The sequence below is a fragment of the Adiantum capillus-veneris genome, chromosome 12 (assembly GCF_014529385.1).
Source record: "Adiantum capillus-veneris isolate H3 chromosome 12, ASM1452938v2, whole genome shotgun sequence".
Classification (NCBI taxonomy): Eukaryota; Viridiplantae; Streptophyta; class Polypodiopsida; order Polypodiales; family Pteridaceae; genus Adiantum; species Adiantum capillus-veneris.
The window spans coordinates 78,152,845-78,174,423 of record NC_140942.1 but is presented as its reverse complement, the minus strand read 5'-3'; the positions used below and the strand labels follow the sequence as shown (position 1 = coordinate 78,174,423).

Below are 21,579 nucleotides of genomic sequence, written 5' to 3'. Positions count from 1 at the left end.
GTTGATGCAACAAGGTGAGTGTGAGGTGGTGAGAGTGAAGCAAGGCGGGAGCTCCATTAAGGGTATAATCCCTTTGTAAACTACTTCTTGTTTTGAAGTACTAAAGCCATTGAGTGGCTGCTTTCCCGTGGACGTAGCCCACATTGGGTGAACCACGTATATCGTGTGTACCCTCTCTCTCTCTCTCTACTCTATAATCTCGTGTATATAAATCTGTCTCTCTCCATTAAGTAATCTACTCAATTATCTATTTAGCTACGTCTTATTTCCTAACAACTGGTATCAGAGCAAGGTTTGTTCGTAGCTAAATTATCTCAAGGAAAGGATTCCTTGAATTGAGTGGGAGTTATGACGGAGGAAGGGAAGCTCAAGATTGAGAAGTTCAACGGCAAAAACTACCAACATTGGAAGATGCAGATTGAAGACTATCTCTACTAGAAGGACCTCTATTTGCCACTAGGCGGTCTTGCAAAGAAGCCCGCAACAATGGCAGATGAAGCATGGATTGTCCTTGATCGAAAGGCACTGGGAACAATCCGGTTAAGCTTGGCGTCAACGGTGGCCTTCAATGTTTCGGAGATGAAGACCACGGAGGACTTGATGAAGTCACTTGACGACTTCTACGAGAAACCATCGGCATCCAATAAGGTATTTCTTATGAAGCGCTTGTTCAATCTAAAGATAACAGAGAATGGTTCAGTTGCAGAACACCTAAATGACTTTAACACAAACATAAGTCAACTTCGATCAGTGAAAATCAATTTCGATGACGAAGTGCGAGCTCTCCTTATACTATCATCTCTACCGGATAGTTGGTACAGCCTTGTGATGGCTGTAAGTAATTCTATCTCTGGCACAAATACTCTTAAGTTTGATAATGTTGTGGGTGTTCTCCTAAGCGAGGAAATACGAAGGAGAAGCACAGGAGAATCATCAAGTGCTGCACTATCAGTGGAAACAAGAGAAAGGCTTAAGGAGAGGTTCAAAAACCAAAAGGGTCGTGATCGCTCAAGGCGGAGCAAGTCACGCACAAAGTCAGTTCTTGAATGTTGGAACTGCGGCAAGAAGGGCCACGTCAAGAAGGATTGCTGGTCCAAGAGGAAGAAGGAGACAGAGTCTCAAGACAACCAGCCAGCATCGGAGGCCAATGTGGCAGGTAAAGTAGAGCAAGATGCTCTAATTCTCTCATTAGACAATGTGTCTAATTCCTGGATAGTAGATTCCGGGGCTTCATTCCATGCGACACCACACAAGCAACATTTCCAAGACTACACCAAAGGTAATTTTGGGTATGTATACTTGGGAGATGATGAAGCTTGTGAGATTGTCGGCAAAGGTACAGTTTCTGTCAAAACTGCTAACGGAAATGAATGGAAGCTTAAAGATGTTAGGCATGTTCCTTCTCTTCGCAAAAATTTGATCTCTACAGGACAATTGGACGATGAAGGTCACAACATTGCATTCGGAAACAAACGGTGGAAGATCTCAAAGGGATCTTTGGTGGTTGCCAAGGGTGAAAAAGTCGGTACACTTTACTTGTGTACTGTTAGCACGCAACCTTCAGCTTGTGCAGCAACTACAGAAGTTGACAGTGCGGTGTGGCACTACCGACTTGGGCATATGAGTGCCAAAGGAATGCAAATCCTTCAAACAAAGAAGCTTCTACCAGGTTTGAAAGAAGTGGACTTAGAGTTCTGTGAAGATTGTGTTTATGGTAAACAAAAGAGGGTAAAATTTCAAAAATCAAGAAATGAAGAAAAAATAAAAAACTTGAGTTGGTTCATTCTGATGTTTGGGGTCCTGCAAGTACACCATCACTTGGTGGCTCATTGTACTATGTAACATTCATAGACGATGCGACTAAAAAAACATGGGTTTATGTCATGAAGAATAAATCCGATGTATTTTCCATATTTCAAAGGTGGAAAGTCTTTGTGGAGAATGAAACAGGTACAAAGGTTAAATGCCTCAGATCCGACAATGGAGGCGAATATTGCAGCCAAGCTTTTGAAAGCTTTTGTGATAGCAATGGCATTCGGAGGCAAAGGACAACCCCAAGGACACCTCAACAAAATGGGATTTCGGAAAGGATGAACAGGACAATCATGGAACGAGCACGAAGCATGCGGCTACATGCAGGCCTACCGCTTGAGCTTTGGGCGGAAGCTGTAAGTACGTCTGTGTACTTAATCAATCGGTCACCCTCAACGGCATTGGATGGGGGAGTTCCAAAAGAGGCATGGGCAGGTAAACCGGTGAATTATGCATTTCTCAAAGTGTTTGGGTGTGAGGCTTTCATGCACATAGATAGAAGCCTAAGATCAAAGTTAGATGCAAAGTCTAAAAAGTGTTTCTTCATTGGCTATGGAGAAGGAGACTTTGGGTATCGCCTATGGAATCCTGAAGATGGTAAAATCTTAAGGATTAGGGATGTAATTTTTAACGAACAAAATATGTACAAAGAAAACTTGGAAAGAAAACAAACAAAAGAAACAGGTGATGAGTACATGGAGCTTGAGGACGGTGAAGATTCAAGGACTGCAAACGGTGACAATGTGCAACAACGTCAACCAAATGAGGAGCCTCAACCTATTCCCCGAAGATCTACAAGAGCAAGTAGACCTCCTGAAAGGTTTGTTCCTTCCTTCAACCATCTTTTGATCTCAGATTCTGGAGAGCCGGAATCATATGAAGAAGCTATGCAACATGAATCCAAAGAAGAATGGACGAAGAGCATGCAAGTGGAGATGGACTCACTGCATCGCAACCAAACATGGGAGTTGGTTGAGTTGCCTAAAGGTAAGCGGGCACTTCAAAACAAATGGGTGTAGAAGCTAAAGGAAGAAGAAGGTGGGAAGAAAAGGTGCAAATCTAGGCTTGTGGTAAAAGGTTTTTCTCAAAAGAAAGGTATTGACTTCAATGAAATATTTTCTCCTGTTGTAAAAATGAACTCAATTATGCTTGTCTTAAGCCTTGTGGCTGCTCATGATCTAAATCTCGAGTAAATGGATTTAAATACGGCATTCCCTCACGGTGACTTAGAGGAGAAAATCTACATGCCTTAACCAAAGGGGTATGAAGTAAAAGGTAAGGAGAAAATGGTTTGTAGATTAAAGAAGACCTTGTATGGTTTAAAGAAAGCATCAAGACAATGGTACTTGAAGTTTGATCGATGGATGTTGGATCATGGATTCACAAGATGCAACTCGGATCACTGCGTCTACACGGAGAATTTGGGAGATGGGAAATTCATCATCTTAATGTTGTATGTTGATGACATGTTGATTGCAAGTGCTAACATGCAGGACATCAAAGACCTAAAAGAGGAGCTGTCCAAATCTTTTTCAATGAAAGATTTAGGTACTGCAAAGAGGATACTTGGTATGAAAATATCAAGGGACAGGACGAAGAAGACAATAAAGCTATCTCAAGAAGATTACATCAAGAAGGTACTAGAAAGGTTTGCAATGCAAAATGCAAAACCAGTTTCTACACCTTTGGCTGGTCATTTTAAACTAATGAAGGATATGTGTCCAAAGACACAAGAGGAGATAGCCTATATGTCTAAAGTTCCATATGCTGCAGCGGTAGGTTCTCTAATGTATGCTATGGTCTGGACAAGGCCAGACATTGCACATGCAGTGGGAGTTGTGAGTAGGTTCATGGACAACCTAGGTAAAGAGCATTGGCAAGCTGTGAAGTGGATACTTAGGTATCTAAAAGGGACAACAACAAATGCTTTGTATTTTGGAGGAACTGATATTTTTCTAGAAGGGTATGCTAATGCAGATATGGCAGGTGACAAAGATACTCGAAGGAGCACTACTGGCTATGTGTTCACGGTTGGAGGCACAGTAGTAAGCTGGGCTTCAAAGCTGTAGAAAGTGGTTTCACTTTCTACCACGGAAGCAGAGTATGTAGCAATGACGGAGGCAAGCAAAGAAATTCTGTGGCTTCACAGATTCTTAGAAGAGCTTGGATTCAAACAAGACAATTGTGTCTTGTACAGTGATAGCCAAAGCACTATCCATCTTGCGAAGAACTCAGCCTTTCATTCAAGGACAAAGCACATTGAGGTGAGATATCACTTCATACGCACTCTTTTGGAAGAGGGACAACTAAAGCTAGGAAAGGTGCATACAAGTGAAAATCCTGCAGACATGTTTACAAAGGTGGTCAACAAGGAGAAGTTGAGCTTTTGCTCATCTTCAATTGGCATTCAAGGATAAGAAGCCAGAATGGAAAGCAGTCACAGGTTTGGTTTGGAGATCAGTCTCCAAGTGGGTTCTTCTTAAGTATGGAGCATGATTTACCCTTGTAATTTTCTGTGGTAAAAGCGCACATTTGTAAGGCCCCCATTATGAGGAGAAGCCATCGTGCGTGAAGGAAAATCACGCACCGGAAACCAAAATTTTCACGGACAAGAATCAGGGGCAACTTTAAAGGCCTTGGGGGCGGAGGCCCCCGAAACTTTTTTTTTCGCCGGAATATTATGGCCGGATGGCGGTCGGAAAGTGGTTGAAAAACAACCGGTCGGTTGGCCGGTGGCCGGTAGTCAATGGCCGATGGCCGGTAGTCGGAAGTCAATGGCCGGTGGCCGGTGGTCGGAAGTCAATGGCTGGTGGCCGGTGGCCGAATTCAATGGCCGGTGGCCGAATTCAAAAGCGGACTTGTCTTCTCAAGGGCGGCCACACATGGGCGGATTGGAGGGTCCGATTTGGACTTATTCGCACAAGGGCGGCTACACATGGCTGTCTCTCATAAGAGAGGGTAGCCCTTTTGGCCTATAAAAGGAGGCCATTTCTACACACATTTCATAGTGTGAAGTTGATGCAACAAGGTGAGTGTGAGGTGGTGAGAGTGAAGCAAGGCGGGAGCTCCATTAAGGGTATAATCCCTTTGTAAACTACTTCTTGTTTTGAAGTACTAAAGCCATTGAGTGGCTGCTTTCCCGTGGACGTAGCTTACATTGGGTGAACCACGTATATCGTGTGTACTCTCTCTCTCTCTCTACTCTATAATCTCGTGTATATAAATCTGTTTCTCTCCATTAAGTAATCTACTCAATTATCTATTTAGCTACGTCTTATTTCCTAACATTTCTCTGGTCTAAAGTTGCATAAAGTGAATTGATCCATGTGATAAGTACCAAAGCTAGTACTCATATGTGGAACTATCTGCTCATAGCAAATAAATGAAACTGAATGATTGCGATCCTTATCTTCATAGGAGACTATTCCTTGGGCCAAAATGAACCTCTAGTTATTTCTTATATTGGAAGTGGAGCCTATTTCAAACTAGGTGCTCAAATTGAGCAAAGTTATTGCTCTTATTGGGTAACTAAGTGGAGAGCCTATCTCAAGCAAGATGCTCTACCTTTTTTGCTGTTAAGTTGCGACGAAACTAGAGCCTATCTCAAGGGAGGCACTTTAACAAAGCAAAATTGAATTACTGCTCTCAAGAAATTCCTTCCAAAAATTGGAATGCATTTTACTAATGCAAATTAAATAAGCAAGTGATGAATATTTGGACTTGCCTGTGACATGTCACACAAAAGGTTGGCATCATGTGTCTATAAAAAGTTTCTTTGCTTAATATATTCTCACAGATTACTACTGAGAAAAACATGTGAAAATTGAGGAGGAGGTTGTGGGCACATTTTCAAGGAACCCTTACCAATAGTTAAAAGGGGGATTCTTCTTCCCAACATTGAACTACAACATTCTCCTACTTTTACGGTTTCGACACAACGGGAAGACTTCGGAGGTCATTTTAGACATAGGGACTAGGAGGTCATTTTAGACTAGGGGCAATTGGGGATGTTGTTATGACATGCACGTGTAACAGTCACTTTGTATACCCTTAGTATGTGCATAGTGCATGTGAATGGATGAAAGTGGGGCTATTAGAAGAATCCACGCTAATTATAAGATATATGTCCCCCTTGCCCCACTCCACACAAACCAAACACAACCCTTGCTCCAGGCTGGCCACAAAAGATCATGCATGCCTCTCCTGTGTGTGTGCGCGAGAGAGAGAGGGGGAGAGAGAAGGGAATGAAGAATTCCTATTTTCCACCTGAAGGCGAAACTTGATAGCCTGAAGCCTCAAAGGCTCAAAGAGAGAGTTGGGGAGAGAGTAGAAGAATGTGGGCCCTCGAGTAGAAAAGCGAGAGAAACGGTGGTGTTGGTGAGCGGACTCACACACAGAATGGTGGGGCCAGGTGGGCACTCACAGAACACAAACTCAAGCTGGCAAAACGCACTTGGTCAGAGGCTCTTGTTTTGGTGGGCAGTTTGGGCTGGCTGCTGGGTGCTGTGAACGGAGAAGCCAAGACGTTTTTCGCTCTGTGGGAGCTCCTCTCTCTGCACATAGGTGCCAGGAAAGCGCGATGAAGCCCACACCTGCCAAGGCTGTACATCGACAAGCAAGAGAAGGGTGTCCATGAAAGGGAGACTAACACATCTAGAGCTTCTTTATCAGGTACTTATCGTACGCACGCATTCACTCACTAACACACACACACAGTCAAGCGCCACACACACACACACAGACACACACATTTTTTTTTGTAAATCTCACACACACACACACACACACATACACACACACATCGTCCGGATTCGTCCCTATCTCTGTTTATGTGTGTCTATGTTGTGACTGTTGTCTCCTTCCCTTTTTTATCTTTGCGTGGGCAAAGTATACCATTTCTCGTTTCGCTTGTGCTTTTCTTCATGTGTGTTTGTTTTACACCCCTTATCTACAGTTTCCTTTCTGTTTCATTGTCTGCCTCTGCCTCAACCCTTCTGTTCATTCGCATTGCTTTCGGATGGTATGCACATTGCACACAATGTATCCTTTTTTGGCCTTGGTCTTCTCTCAAATTCCAAGCATTTGTCTTAGCCCACCTGGCCAATGCATATCTATGCCTATGGATTTCTCAATTTGTGCAAGTATGCGGCCTTCTTGAGAGTTGCAGGTCAATTTTATCCTTATTTCAGGCATTAATTCTCCATAGCTGATTCAACCATATCATTATCTCTGCTTGCATTGATCTCCCGGTCCCTGATTTTACCTGCCTTTTTCTTGGATGCCACGAAGAGTGCTCTCCAGGGTCTCTTGTTGATCCTACTAGTCCTTGGCCTCCTGCAAGTGTAAATCATTGCCCTGCATGCACTCTATTAGCTCCAACTCTCTGACTTTGTAAGCATGTGTGGTGTCTTACCTCCGTGCATACGCAGACTCTTGTTTGCTGCAATGTTGCTAGCATGTGCATGTTAGATCACCCTAAATTTCTTGTGCCACCTCCCATGTGTAAGAGATTTGAATGCATTGCTTTGGTGGGATTTATTGTGAACAGCTGATCTGGAGGAGGATGTCGCCAATCTTCTCAAGATCGAAGTACACATGACAAATGCACTTTCAATGTATGCAAATGGGGAGTTTTCTTAGACATAGTTCGTGAAGGAGGGAGGGTTTTCTCTCCACAGGTTGCTACCACAGTTTGAGCAGATGATCCGGACGCTGAAAGTGTTGACCAGGGGCATTGACTATGCACGAGACTCTTTGATGTGTCTCTTATAGTGCACAGCTTGCTTATCTTCAGGCTAAGCTGCCTGAGGCCATCATAGTGACAATGCAAAACCTTGTAACCTGTCAGTATGAGACCAAGCTTGCTGGTTTATGCCGGCATGTTACCATCACATGGCTTAAGAATGTTAAGGGCAAAGGTCTTTGTGTTACTATAGATGACCCTTCATGCCAGTACACATGCAAAGTGAAAATGAAGCCTTGGTCCTTTTGGAACAGATATGGTGTCAAGAGTTTCGAAGTATGTGGTCACAAGGTCGATGTGTTCTGGGACTTGTCGAATGCAAAATATGCATACGGTCCTGAGCCCAAAGAAGGGTTCTATGTTGCAGTTGTGTCGAATGAGGAGGTGGTTCTACTTCTGGGGGACAAGGTGAAGGAAGCTTACAAGCAGACTAGAGCAAGGCCGCCGACCATTGAGGCAACATTGATCTCGAGGAAAGAACATGTTTTTGGAAATAAGCAGTTCTTCGCAAAAGCTCAATTTGGTGAGGCAGGAAAAGCCTACGACATAGTGATCGAGTGCCAGACCAATACACCAAAGGATCCATACTTGTATATTACAGTGGACAAGCAATTGGTGGTGCAAGTGAAGAACTTGGAGTGGAAGTTCCGAGGCAACCAAACTGTGTTTGTGGATGGAATACCTATTGAAGTGTTTTGGGATGTCCACAACTGGATCTTCAACTCATCAGGGAGTCCAAGCAAAGCTAATGCTACTTTTATTTTCCAGGCCTCTGTTGGTCTGGAGAAGCCTCTAAATAGCAAAGCAAGTGCAGTGAAGTGGTCAGGAGATCTTAATGGCAGCATTTCTGTAATGAAGCTAGCAGGGGCGAGGAGTTTAAGGTCGTCGCAAGATCTGGTCCGCTTGAATGGCTATTCGTTGATGCTACACGCATGGAAGAGCGAGTAGCAGACACGAGAAGCTCCATGTGCACACATAAGGGCTTTGCAAGGTGAGCTTGGCATACAAATAAGCCCAACCTGTGTTGAATTGTTGGTTGCAGTATAACATTTGGTATGCTTCACCCTGGTTCAAAGATGTCTTCGGAAGGAAGAGCAAACCTTTTACCATTGATAAAAGGATGCTACTGCGCATTGCAAGCTCGAGAGTCTGCCCATGCTCTCAGTCCATGCAAGCAGACCATTACAATAGCTCCTGCTCTTGGGCATGCTTCATAAAGTCCTCAATTTACTGACCTTTTCTTTCTTGTTTTTTAAAACCTGTGTGTCAAGGCTTGACATACTTTGAAAGGCCATTTTTTCATTTATTTTACCCCTTACACGGGGGTTTGTAATAAGTCTTCAGTCTGAAACTTATCACTCCAATTCTGCTATCTTGAAGTCTGATTCTTGTACTCCCATGGTGGTGGGTGGTTTTTGTCACATTTATACTGTTAAACACAATTTTACAAGCTGCTGATACTTTAAGAAGGGTTTTTATCGAGTTCTGGTGTCTCACATCATTGTGCATTTGTGTGTTTTTGTCTGCTCCACTCCACCTGCCTCTGTTGCCTGCATCCTGCCTCCAGTGTTGGCATGCGTGTGTCGTCAAGAAGGCACTACTTATTCTATGTCTAGAACACGGGAGTAAAGCATGCCTGCTAGAAATCTCACTTTGTTTTGATAAACTCTAAGGTAATGGGGCCAATGCTGTGGCAGTAAAGCTGAGATTGAGGGTCCCACGTAACGCTTTCACCTATTTTGTCTGCTTCACTAGCTTCGCAAGGCTCTGTACCATGCATTTCGATCCTGTCGGACTGCGGAGCTTGAGCAAGTACTCGAGCCTAAAAAGTAATGTTGCACTCAGCGGCCAGAAGTAGAGAGGATGCGTACCATAGCCGTGGGTGATATGGGAGACGCACGTCAATCATTATTATGACACGTCTTCTGTGTGTTCCAAGCCTGCTTGCAACAATATAGGGGTATAATAGCACTTGCAGAGGGGGGTGCAAGTATAGTAGCCTCTTACAATTTGCTATCTTGTGATCTGTCTCAGTAACTGGTTGTGTGCTAGAATCAAGGTGGACTGCGTTTGAGCTCTAAATGACACAAAATGTCACAAAGCTGGAGTGCACTTGTGCTCTAAATGACGCAAAACTGATAGGATGCATTCCTTGAATCTCTAGGGATGCAAGGGTCCCCTTCATATACATTTTGGCTGAGCCCCAGTTCTTGTATTGCGAGTAAAGAATACAATTGGCATGAGACATTCAAGAAGGTGCTTTGAGTGTGAGCCAAGAAACGTGGGTCTCATCTCTACCTCAACCCCCATGTTACGTGAGTTGATAGAAGCTAATAAGCCCAATTTTTTTTCTTTTTACCATAGTAGCTACCATAAGAGTAGGGTGAATATATTGAGTTTCCATCCCGGCGCGAAAAAGCATCATACAAGAAGGGGGCTTGGAGGGGTTGCTTTTCCTCACTGCCACAAAACATTATACAACATATTCTAAGCTGGGAGATCATCGAGTTCAACGAAACATTATAAACATCACAACTCAAGGAAAAGAATGTCTGTGTTAGAAAGACCCAGAGACACTACCAGCGCCTAACAAAGCCCATTTGAGTTTTCATGTGCCACACTTACAATTTAAGTCGTTCTTGTCAAAATTAACCGTTGAGCATAGCTCTTTTCTTCAAGAGAAATCATTGTCTACCAGGTTTCTAATTGCATCTAGAAACAGTAAAGCTCTCATGTCAATGGGCAAGATCTAGGTGACCCTTAACTTTGGAAATATATGGCATGGCAAAGACTGTAAACGATGTAGAATCATGTGTTTTGAGGATACAGTTGGAAATGAAGTGGAAGAAAGCACTGTACAAAATCAGAGTAGACAGCTCTGGCATTTTTGTTGTGCAATACTCATGATGGAGATACATGCTAAAAAACTGAAAATTCTGAATGCTTTTGATTTTTCTCATGAGGGTTCCAACTTTCCCTCTCATGCTATGCTCCCCCATTTCAAATCCATATGAAGAATTTCCATTGGATTAACTCATGCCGACGAAAGGCAAAAAGAAAAAAAGGATTACTCCCCAAGTCCATGGGGCAAGACTTCTTGTTAAGATCAGGTAGGTCTATAATGGTCTTCAGTGATCCTTTTTAAAAGAGAGTACCACTGTTGATTTTAACCGGCACATGGGGGGGATTTTGGAAGTAGGACCCTTCAATCTCCTTGCTACCCTTTGAAAGGAGATTTAACTTGTAGAAGATACATCATACCAACATGGTTGAACATGTCACAACCGGCTTAACATGGAGTATTTCAACATTCAATTAAGAGCCTTGATAGCAATAACAGGAATGTTGAGCTTGAGCACTCCCGAGTTTTTGTTCGTTCAAACCTCCGGCTAGTTTATTTTTATATCCAAAAGGATGTACAAAGGTCAGCTTGGTCACAGGCTGACAATGCAGAAACATTGATGGGTAACCGCCATCGATCCCTGTTTTGTTTTCAGCACAATCCTTCTGACAAATAGTTTACTTTTCATGTTGATGGGTGAGATTTTGTCTTTTGCAATCAACATTTTTGACATAGCCGTCAAACTTCTTGAAAGTCCTCCGTTTGAAGACAAAGCATCCAACAAGACTCCTTGTCTAATATGAAATGATGGGAGAGAGTTTGGGAACACCACATTTTGGAATAGACTGGCATAAGTAGCCTTAACCAAAGAGACTTCATCAAAAGCATAGTAATTTCTGGCATTCTAAATGAACCATAGGAACCAACATCTAGTTCCACATTGTAAAAGAAATCACCATATAATAAGCTCAAGCACAAGTTGGAGAGGTTTTGGAAGATCAGGGGGCCACAACCCTAGTGTGATTTGGATTTTGATGTACTAGATGTATGAAATAGAAACAACATTATTTTACATATTGTGGTGTAGTCGACAAGTGGCATTTGCCAAGGACATAATACCGGCTTGGCAATCGGTTGTAACTCAATGGAAAAGCATATGTAGAGATGCTTGCTCATAGAGTGGGATTCACTTTTTCTGGTCTAATCTTGGGCAGATTGCAATTCTCATAAATACAATCGGTTGACGAAATACAAAAAGGATGCCTTTTTTTTCGACGGGAAAACTACAAGAATTTGCCTTGGCTGACTCTTTTGGCTGTCCACACTGTTTTTCTGGTGAAACTATTGAATAAAGAATTGATCATGTCACACTAGTGGCCTTTACGGTCATAACTTGAGGCTAGCCTAAAGGATAATCTCCTCATGTACATTGATGTTGAGAGTTTTGTGAGGAAGAACTATGCAGCTTGTCACAACAACTTCATCTTCCACAGAAACATCTTCACCTGCAAGTTAAAGCTTGTGCTTTAAAGGATGCAGACCGCATGTGCATGCATGCAAATAATAGAACCGCATCAACAGATGATCCCTCTCTCTCTCTCTCTCTCACACACACACACACACACATATTTTCTTTGTAGTAAAGATGCATGTTACTATTGATGGGAAACCTCAAAACGAGAAAAACCCATGAAGAATATTGCATCACTATCCAAAGTTTGAAACTTAAAAGCAATAAAAGTAGCACACATGCACGCCCGCGTGTGGGCGCGCGCGCACACACACACAATCGCCTTACCAAGTATTGTTATTCCCAATTTGGCAGCATAATTGCCGATTCCCTGTGACAAACGATCATGTTAGTGTGAACATAGAGCCATCAAGCCACATCAAGAGGACTCACCTGTACTCTTGCCCATCTTCCAATGGAGGACTTCCATCCAATGATAGAATGCATTATCACAGCATTTTCCTATAATCATGCAGCATAGAGAGGTTGCCATGAGAGGCATGCTTGGAAATCTGTTAGTTATCAAAAAGGCAGAGGGAAAAGAAGTTCAAATATATACCTTCACCTCCACACCATCTAGTAAGATACATCCTATCAGTCTTACACCGGGACCAACACGAGCATTTGCAGAGATGGAGACATTTGGACCCACCTATCAATTCCAAACCATCTCTGTCTCAGTTTTTTTCCATAAGGTGTAATTGTATTGATTACAAAAAAGAAATACTCTCTCTCTCTCTCTCTCTCTCTCTCTCTCTCTCTCTCTCTCTCTCGTGCGCACGTGCACAAAAACGCATGCATGGACACACATTTCACTGTATTCTTTTGAATTGTTGACATTTGATTAGTATGATGATTGGAATGTCCAACATGCATATACACCGGATGGATCCAGGAAAAGCTCAAATTCATTTGAAAAGCAAGCTACTGAAAAACACGCCTATATAACACCAGCTTCATCATGCATAGTACTGATGACTAAACTTTTTAATAGTCCTAATTTTGTCATTCATGCCTAATAGTGGGTCTAGAACAAGGTATCAATATAAAATCCAACACTCTACATGCCATAGTAGTAGCAAGATCAATACATGGGAACACGGGAAACACGTAATAAGAAGCGGAAACACGTTTTCAAGGGGACGTGACAGCGAGCGCTTCAGAGATGTTAGACATATTGTGGAGCGGTGCACATGCCACATGGCAAGTGACTCATCCTCTGTGCCACACGCAGCAATGAGGTTCTTCTGGTGTGTGGAGAGCGAAGACATCGATTGCATGATTTCCGGCACTCACCAGCTTCCCAGCATCCGAAGCACTGCAGTGTGAGATCCCATCATCTTTACCAGAAAGGGGAAAAGGTTTCTTATCCTTTCTCTCCATGCTGCTATTTTGGGGATGGGCCAAATAGGCAAAGGAGTCAGCACAAGGGTTCCACTCTCCTTTCAGATTTCGGCTGTCTTGACTCTTAATTAAATAAATTATTTAATCATGTCTTAGCCTTCTTTACAAGATTAACACTCATGATCCAAGATGTATCTATCTTCTAAAGACTTACTTGATTTCAGATAGTTCTATTAAGGTCTTCTGTCTTATTTCAGTTTTCCGTTAGCTGCACGTTACCTTTTCAAAACTTCATCTCACTGGCAATCCAGTTTATAATCTTCTAGTACTCAAATCTTTTTCTGCATCCATACTACAATTTTCACCACATGCACACATGTACGAGCATACATTCAAACAAAGGTCTATGTAGTGAGTTTCTACCATGGCTCTGGAGGTGCAGGGTAGACTTTGCCATTACGCAGTGTACTGAACGAAGAAACGGAAAGAGCTACACAAAGCTAGTTGACAGGGCATATGCCAATTACACCATTAAACATAAACCGAAGAACTTGCACAGATACATTCACAGCCACATTCAATTGAATGCAAATGATTATAACCTTAGCTGTGGGGTGAACTTTTGCAGAAGGATGAACATAAACATCTCCGATGTACGTTGCACTTCTCACACCATCCCCTTTTGCTAAGAACTCTGGTGCGGTTTGTCGATATTGTGCAAGGTAAAGAGCCGAGCACCTTAACGACATGCTGAAAAATTCTGCGGTAAGCCCAATCAACACAGCATTCCAAAATCAAGTATAAAAGATTGAAATCAGCAAAACAAGACAAGTACCCAGGTGTCTTTATCTGCTCCCAAAATTCTGTAGTCTCAAAGGTATAGAGCTTCTTCTTTCCAGCTAAGGGTGTGAGAATATCCTGGTCCAGTCTTACAAAGTCTGTTTGCCCTGACCTGCCACCGTTCAAGGGAAAATGACTTGCTTTTGATTGAAACGAGACTTAAATCAAATCATAGCAACTGAAATAAAGAAATTTCTTCCCACTCTAATTCAACAGCCACACAAACAGAACTTAACCCAATTTGATGCCAGGGGCTCTTTGACAGCAACGTTGCAGATGACAGGTCTATGGCTCTCCCAAAAAATGTCTTGTTTCGGTTTGGGAGAGACATACCCAGACATCCATAAGGGGGGGAATACAGGCTGTGACTTTCAAAACTTAGAAGTGAGCTTGGCTATGGCGGGCGAAGACAACCCTAAAACACATATGATATCGCAAACATGATCCATCAAAATCATTCATGCCATATGGCATGCGTTGAATAGAGATGGAGGTGGAGGTGAGACATTTCAAAAGCTTCCATGACAAAAACATTTGACCCTAGCATTAGAGTCCTCGAGCACCCTTAGCAGCCAACACGAGGTGTAAACTATATGCTAAGATCATTGATTCAATGCCTTTTTTTTTGGGGTAAAAATGTGGGGCTTCTGACCCTGGCATTATATAAAATCGACCATAGGTCCATGTACAAGCAATATGGGGAAACACTGAATGCCTTCCTGTGACTCCGACAGAGTCCCCATAAGGTCGTCAGAGAGTATGTCACCAGAATGAATACATAGCCAAGATAAAGCTCAATCTTTTCAAGAAAATGGCTTTCTACAAAGACCATCTTCTATGTTCTTCTCTTTTCTTCATTGACTCTGGAACAGGGATACATGAAGGCATTATATATCATGTGCCATCATTGAACAAGTGCACACCTCCCACAATTGCGGTTTCAGACAAGCACAAATAGCTCACTGTAGATTGTCCAAAGGATCATATTAGTCAACTGTGCGAGAGGATCACTACATACCCTATTCTACTTCAAAGATGAAGATACCAGGGACACATCTATAACACTTTGACATTAGCCCTTTCAACATGCAAGATGGTGTCTGGAAACTGTAATCCTGCAAGCCTAGCGAATAGTCCAGACCAGAAATCATTCAAGAAATCCTTAGTAATATCCTATTGTCGGTGCTCCATGGCCGTTGGAGCGGCTTCACTCCCCAGGGCCCCGACAAATGCACAACTCACAGATGTATTATAGTGATATCAGAGGGCGGGATAGTTGAGGTGGTTGCGGGCACTGGAGAGGGTGGTGAATGGAGCTGGAAGCTGGTGGCGGCAAGGAAGAAAGTGGAGGCTGCGAAGGGAGGAAAGAACTGCCTAAAGGGTCAGCTGAGGTAGCACACGGTGGTACAGATTGCTGAACGGTATTCTCTTGTGTGGACTGCTCATGATGTCCCAACAGGTCCCAGCCATCAGTTCACTATGGGAACTCGAGACTGGCGGCTGCACACTCACCTAAGGCTCAGGGCGGCGCCCCTACTGAACCCTCCTGCAGCCATGAGGCACCACCCTTGATTGTCCCAACCCGGAGCTGTGGTTGCCTGTGCTGCCGAGGTAGATGCAAATGGAGCTGGTGTCATCCCTGATGGCTCTACAACTTATTGTGGACTGTTGAGCCAGACAAGACTTTCGACAAGGGAAATCCTTCAAAGATGTCCCATCTGGTGGAAAATAAAGCAGTAATTTGACAGCCCTGAGTACTACACTCATTGCCTGACCCACCCACTGGATCACCACTCACATTTGGTAGAGCATGGAGGCCACGTAAAAGAAATCTTACTGTGGGGATCCAGCTGCCTTTTAAGCCACTGAAGCAGCTGCCTTGGGAGACTCATGTAGGTGCCAATGAGATCTCCACGCCGTGGTAGCAGATTAAGGTACTCATACATTACGTACGAATGTAAATTTGGTCCCATATATCAGACAAGGATGTAAGTTTCGTCCCATAGGTCAATTTGGCTTTCTCAAGAAGTTGACATGAATCTCTTTTTGTGATCTTTCTGCTCATTTGTAGCAGCCTGGTTCCGCAAACGCAGATATGTTGTCGTTCATTCCATGAACCTGCTTCTTGTCTGTGCAGCCCAACATGAAAACTGCTCATACAGGCTGGCATGTCCACACCAATGCTGCACACAAGTTTCACATGACTTACCATTCCAGAGGGATCCCAACCACCGAGACTTGGTCTTCTGGTGGTTCATGTGGCACAGATTGAGAACTTGCAGTGACTAGGACCTTGTTTTCATTCAGCAAACATAGAAAGATCTTTTGCCTTTTCAGACTTTCATACAACACAAGTTGAGGAGTTGCACATACAATGTAGAGCTAGACAGGAGGCAGCGCATTGAAACTTGATTGCATTCTTATCTAGGAAACATAGAAAGATCACCTGCTCCATCCTGCAGGATGGATGATATGCCACAAACCTAGGATACCCATCTTTGTTTTGTGTCCTCCTTGGTAATCACACAATGGTAGTCATGTAACCCCATGAAGCCCAACTAAAGTCCTCTCTCTTACATAATTCACTATCTAGGGGATTCGATTTTTGTGTGGTCTTGTGATTTTGTAGCACAGGACTTCAAAGAAGCTTTCTTCACTAAAGGTTTTATTTCACCACCGTCCAGTAATTTTGCTTGACAAAGATGTGGTTAGAAGAGGATTTCCTGGATTCTATTAAACAACATGAAACATAGAGAGAACACTTCATCCAACAAATATAATGAGTGGCAAATTGCAAATGTCCATCTACTCACTTGGTAGTTATCTGAAGAGCTTCAAAACTGGACACTCGTCGCATAGTAGCTGCAAGACCATTTACGAAGCGTAAACTCAGGAGGTTGCAATAGAAAACATTAGACACAAGCTCTCTCTCTCTCTCTCTCTCTCTCTCTCTCTCTCTCTCTCTCAGTCCCACATGACATCATACGAGCGGAGCTGGCTGCCCCACCTATGGAGGTTGAGGCACTCACCAGATCAGTATCATTTGTACACAGCTTATGGGACACCACCAGGGACAGGTATGCCAGGCTTGCTCTCGAGTCATCCAGACAGCTGGCATTACAGGGAGATACATCATGTTGGTACGCACAGATGAGCTCATGGTTTCAGAGGCATGGTTTCAGCATGGACAGGCTGCCCCCTTTCCAGTATTCTCTTGATGCACCATCCTTGGCTCTTACGCGGATGGAGACTACTAGACTCATTCGGCAGGATCTTATCCAGCTTGATAGCAAGAGGAGATAGAACCATCACGGGAATTGGGTACGAAGAGGGTTTTCTATAGAGAACATCTTCTTCAACTCACGACAGACGGATTTGTCACACGGCCCAGTTACATGGACACACATCTATCTCATAGGTTACGATGTGCTATTGGCCAGATTCGCACATCTTCACACCAGCTTGGGATTGAGACAGGTAGATTCAGAGGCATACCAGCAGACAGTAGGATATGTCAGTTATGCCATGCAGAGCCAGAGACAGAGTTTCACTACATATGTCGCTGCACAGTCTACTATGAGATACGGGGACGCTTTCATTGTCTATTCAGAGATGGTTTTGACTCGTTAGACAGAGTCATGAGATATCAGGATCAAAGATGTCTCGGATTATTCCTACTTGAGATTCAGAGACATAGAGACGCTCTATTGAATGGGCAAAGACAGAGACAGTCCCAGAGACGCATCTCAGATTTCTTCAGTCTGAGTACCACAGAGTCAGAGAGGACACCACCACCAGAGAGCTCGGTTCCCACCCATACACACATCAGCGGTACTCTCATTGATCGAGCTATTGAGTTAGGGAGATCGAGACGACCGCGACTGAGGAGGGGGGCCACGCAGCACCAGCGGAGATTGCGGCAGAGGATCCACAGGATTCTAGCACGACACCCAGAATGTCGATCGGGATAGGCTTCATGCTACTGCTATATTGTATCATGGTGACACTTATCCCCACTTTGTACCTTTATGGCATGATACCATTGCTCAGCCTACCAGCCACCCATAGGAGTCGGTAGCACTCCTATCATTTCTTTGTTTGTAGTTTTCTTGTTTGTACCCAGACTTGGTACTAGACTCATCATTGTAATCAGTTGGTCTCATAGGTCATTTTGGCCTCTTGTAGACGTTAATATATCATTTCATTTCATTTCATTTCTCTCTCCGTATATATTGATGTCGCATATTGGCCCCACACATCAGGTCTGATATCTGACTCACCAGAAGGTATGCAACGACATTTGGATGCACTACGCAGTTTTGCAGAGGATAGTGGATTGTGTGCAACCTAGGTAAAACCAAGGTTATGGTGTTTAACACCACACCGCAATGGGTCAGGAGATCAGTACCTACTTTCAAATATGGTTAGGAGATTGTGGAGTATATAGATGCATACACTTACCTGGGGGTAGTCTTTACTGGGACGAGATTTTCTTTGAGAAGAGCAGCAAAGACTAGACTAACTAGAGCTGGTGCGGCTCTGGGAGGAATGGAGAGGATGTGTTCGCAGATTCAGTTCCAAGAACCTAGGACAAAGTTATGGCTCTTTGATACTTTGGTTGCCTCTACTATGTTATATGGGGTGCAGGTTTGGGGACCTTCTGTAGGCCAGGATGGTTGGAGGCGTATGGAGAAGCCCCTGGTATCTATGATCTCTCGACTGATTAGAGCCCAAGGCTTCCGTACCGCATGATATCATTCGAGCGGAATTAGCTGCCCCCCCTATGGAGATTGAGGCGCTTACCAGATCAGTCTCCTTTGTACACAGTCTGTGGGATACTACCAAAGACAGATATGCCAGGGTGGCTCTAGACAGACAATTAGCTCTTAATGGGGATACATCATGCTAGTATGCACAAATGGCATCATGGTTTCAGACACATGGTTTCACCATGGACAGGTTGCCTTCTTTTCAATACTCTCTACAGGCACCCTTGAGGTCTTTGACGCGGGTAGAAATTAATAGACTCATTCGTCAGGATCTGATCCAGCTGGACACGAGGAGGACATGGATAGAGCCGATACAGCAGTTGGGCACAAAGATGGCTTTCTATAGAGAGCATCTTCTCCACCTCACGGAGGATGGGTTTGTGATTCGACCTAGCTATATGGACATGCATCTTTCTCATGGTTTGCGTTGTGCCATTGGCCAGATACGCACGTCCTCACATTAGCTCGAGATTGAGACTCGCAGATTCAGAGGGACACCAGCAGATAGCAGGATATGCCGCTTATGCCATCTAGAGTCAGAGACAGAGGTACATTACATATGTCATTGCACAGTGTACTATGAGATATGAGGCCGTTTTTATTGTCTATTCAGAGAAGGTTTTGGGCCTCTATCTAGGGTCATGACTTATGAGGATCAGAGATGTCTTGGGCTATATCTACTTGAGTTACACAAGCATAGAGAAACTTTACTGAGGAGAGTTGAAGAGAGACAACCCCAGAGACAGATCACAGATTTCTTTCCACTAGATCTTGTACACCCAGAAGAACAGACAGAGGAGCAACCAACAGTGGAGAGGTCTGCCAGCACTACTGGCATTCTCATAGACCGAGCATTGGAGCTAGGCAGATCTAGACGACCCCGATGGAGAAGAGGAGCTACACAGTTTCGAAGGAGGCTACAGCAAAGGATTCGAGCCATACTTTCTTGTCGTCCAGAGTGCAGATGAAGATGGATCTCTATGAAGATGGATCTCTACTTCCCTCCCATATTGTCTACACATTGTACTGCTTAGTTCACACATTTCACGCCTTTCACCTTTCACACCTATCAGCTTAGTTTAGGATTCCGCGGTATTTATATCTTGTTATCCTAGCTTAATTTATTTTGTTAATCTGACTTTGTATCAGATACACCGCACTGTAACTTTCTGATCTCATAGGTCACTTTGGCCTTTTGAAGACGTTAATATAACATTTCATTTCATTTCATTTCATTTCTTTCTCTCTCTCTCTCTCTCTCTCTCTCTCTCTCTCTCTCTCTCTCTCTCTCTCTCTCTCTCTCTCTCTCTCCCCCATTAGTGGATACAGATGGGAGACCACCTGTAGACAGGAGACACGATCAGAGCACAGAGGGTAGGGTTCAGGAGGAGTGGCAGTGTTATTCAAGGAGGAGATACAGCCATTGATACATATAGCTCGCAGGGATGAGCAAGCTAGGTACATGTGGGTGAGACTGAGATCTTTACATTGCTATTTGCTACTTTCCCCCGAGTACGTCAATGTATGCACAACCTAGAGGACAGTCCCCCTTTTCTATTTTGGATGATGACATCTGGGAGTTCTCTAGAGATGGTGACATCATCATTTTAGGGGACTTCAATGCTAGGACTGCCCATCATCAGACAATTTTTTATGATACTTCAGAGGAGATGATGAGAGAGCTGGATGTTGCAGAGACGGGCCTATCCAGACTATCATAGGATGGGGAACATACTGAGTATGGACGACACTTGATAGACATGGGGACTGCACATGGATTGGTCATCTTGAATGGCCTACAAAGATTTTACATGCTTTCCACACAGACATGGAGCCAGCACAATGGATTATGTCATGGCACAGAGGGCCTATCTACAGCGGTTCACTCCACTATTGGAGTGAACCAGGGTTGCCCGCTCTCTCCTACTCTATTTGGTATGTATGTGGATGAGGTTTCTGACTACATTGAGAGAGATGGTGATAGAGGTACACAGCTAGCAAGGACATGGATTCCATTATTGTTATATGCTGATGATATTGTGTTGATCTCCGACTCTCCGAAGGGATGCAACGTCACTTGGATGCTTTGCATAGGTTCGCCCATGAAAGTGGTTTGTCTGCCAACCTTGGTAAAACCAAGGTCATGGTATTTAATACCACCCCACACTGGATCAGGAGGTCAGCGCCCGCATTCACAGACGGCCAGGAGACAATGGAGTATATAGATGCTTACACTTACCTTGGAGTGGTTTTCAGTGGACCAGCATTTTCATTGAGGAGAGCAGCAGAGACTAGACTGACCAGAGCCCACACAGCATTGGGTAGATTGGAGAGGATGTGTTCACATGATCAGTTTTAGGAGCCTCGGACGAAGCTCTGGCTCTTTGACACTTTGGTGGCTTCTGCATTGCTCTATGGAGCTGAGATCTGGGGACCTTCATTGGACCATCATGGGAGGACCGGATTTATGTGGAGCCGGTCCCCCCTCCAATAGGCATTTGTATTATAGTTTCTCCCATCGAGAGAGACTTGGTACAATACAATCTTTGTGTTCCTTGTGACCTAGGTGATGCAATGAAGATGGAAAGCTTCATGTATCACGAGCATAACATAGACTTTGTAAAAAATCATTAACTATCCCCAGCCTCAGTCCCAAGGCCTCAGGTTGCACTGATGGATGGGGGGACATGGAGAAGCCACTAGTCTCTATGATCTCGCG

General features: G+C 43.8%; 2 protein-coding genes across 3 annotated transcripts in view; one reads left to right on the top strand and one right to left on the bottom strand.

Moving 5' to 3' along the window:
- The first annotated feature begins 6,010 nt into the window (after positions 1-6,010).
- LOC147445994 (uncharacterized) lies at positions 6,011-8,927 on the top strand. Of its 2 annotated transcripts, none has more exons than XM_086525314.1 (2): positions 6,011-6,483; positions 7,361-8,927. In XM_086525314.1, exon 2 carries the CDS (start codon positions 7,637-7,639, stop codon positions 8,501-8,503), a length of 867 nt encoding a protein of 288 aa, XP_086381440.1. In that variant the 5' UTR covers positions 6,011-6,483; positions 7,361-7,636; the 3' UTR covers positions 8,504-8,927. The 2 variants fall into 2 exon arrangements, with proteins under 2 accessions (XP_086381440.1, XP_086381441.1); XM_086525315.1 differs by lacking the exon at positions 6,011-6,483 and adding an exon at positions 6,538-6,979.
- A 2,388-nt stretch (positions 8,928-11,315) lies between these two features.
- Positions 11,316-21,579, bottom strand: part of LOC147445993 (uncharacterized) — an 83,383-nt gene continuing 73,119 nt past the window's right edge. Inside the window, exons 10-16 of the mRNA XM_086525313.1 lie at positions 16,905-16,953; positions 14,087-14,203; positions 13,854-14,001; positions 12,467-12,559; positions 12,301-12,369; positions 12,196-12,238; positions 11,316-11,902 (exon numbers count right to left, since the gene is read on the bottom strand). Of these exons, the coding sequence (XP_086381439.1) occupies positions 11,802-11,902; positions 12,196-12,238; positions 12,301-12,369; positions 12,467-12,559; positions 13,854-14,001; positions 14,087-14,203; positions 16,905-16,953 (620 nt within the window). The 3' untranslated portion in view covers positions 11,316-11,801. The remainder of the gene's footprint in view (positions 11,903-12,195; positions 12,239-12,300; positions 12,370-12,466; positions 12,560-13,853; positions 14,002-14,086; positions 14,204-16,904; positions 16,954-21,579) is intronic.

Coding starts and splice junctions, on each gene's coding strand:
- LOC147445994 (XM_086525314.1), top strand. CDS start 7,637: ATGCAAAACCTTGTAACCTGTCAGTATGAGACCAAGCTTGCTGGTTTA.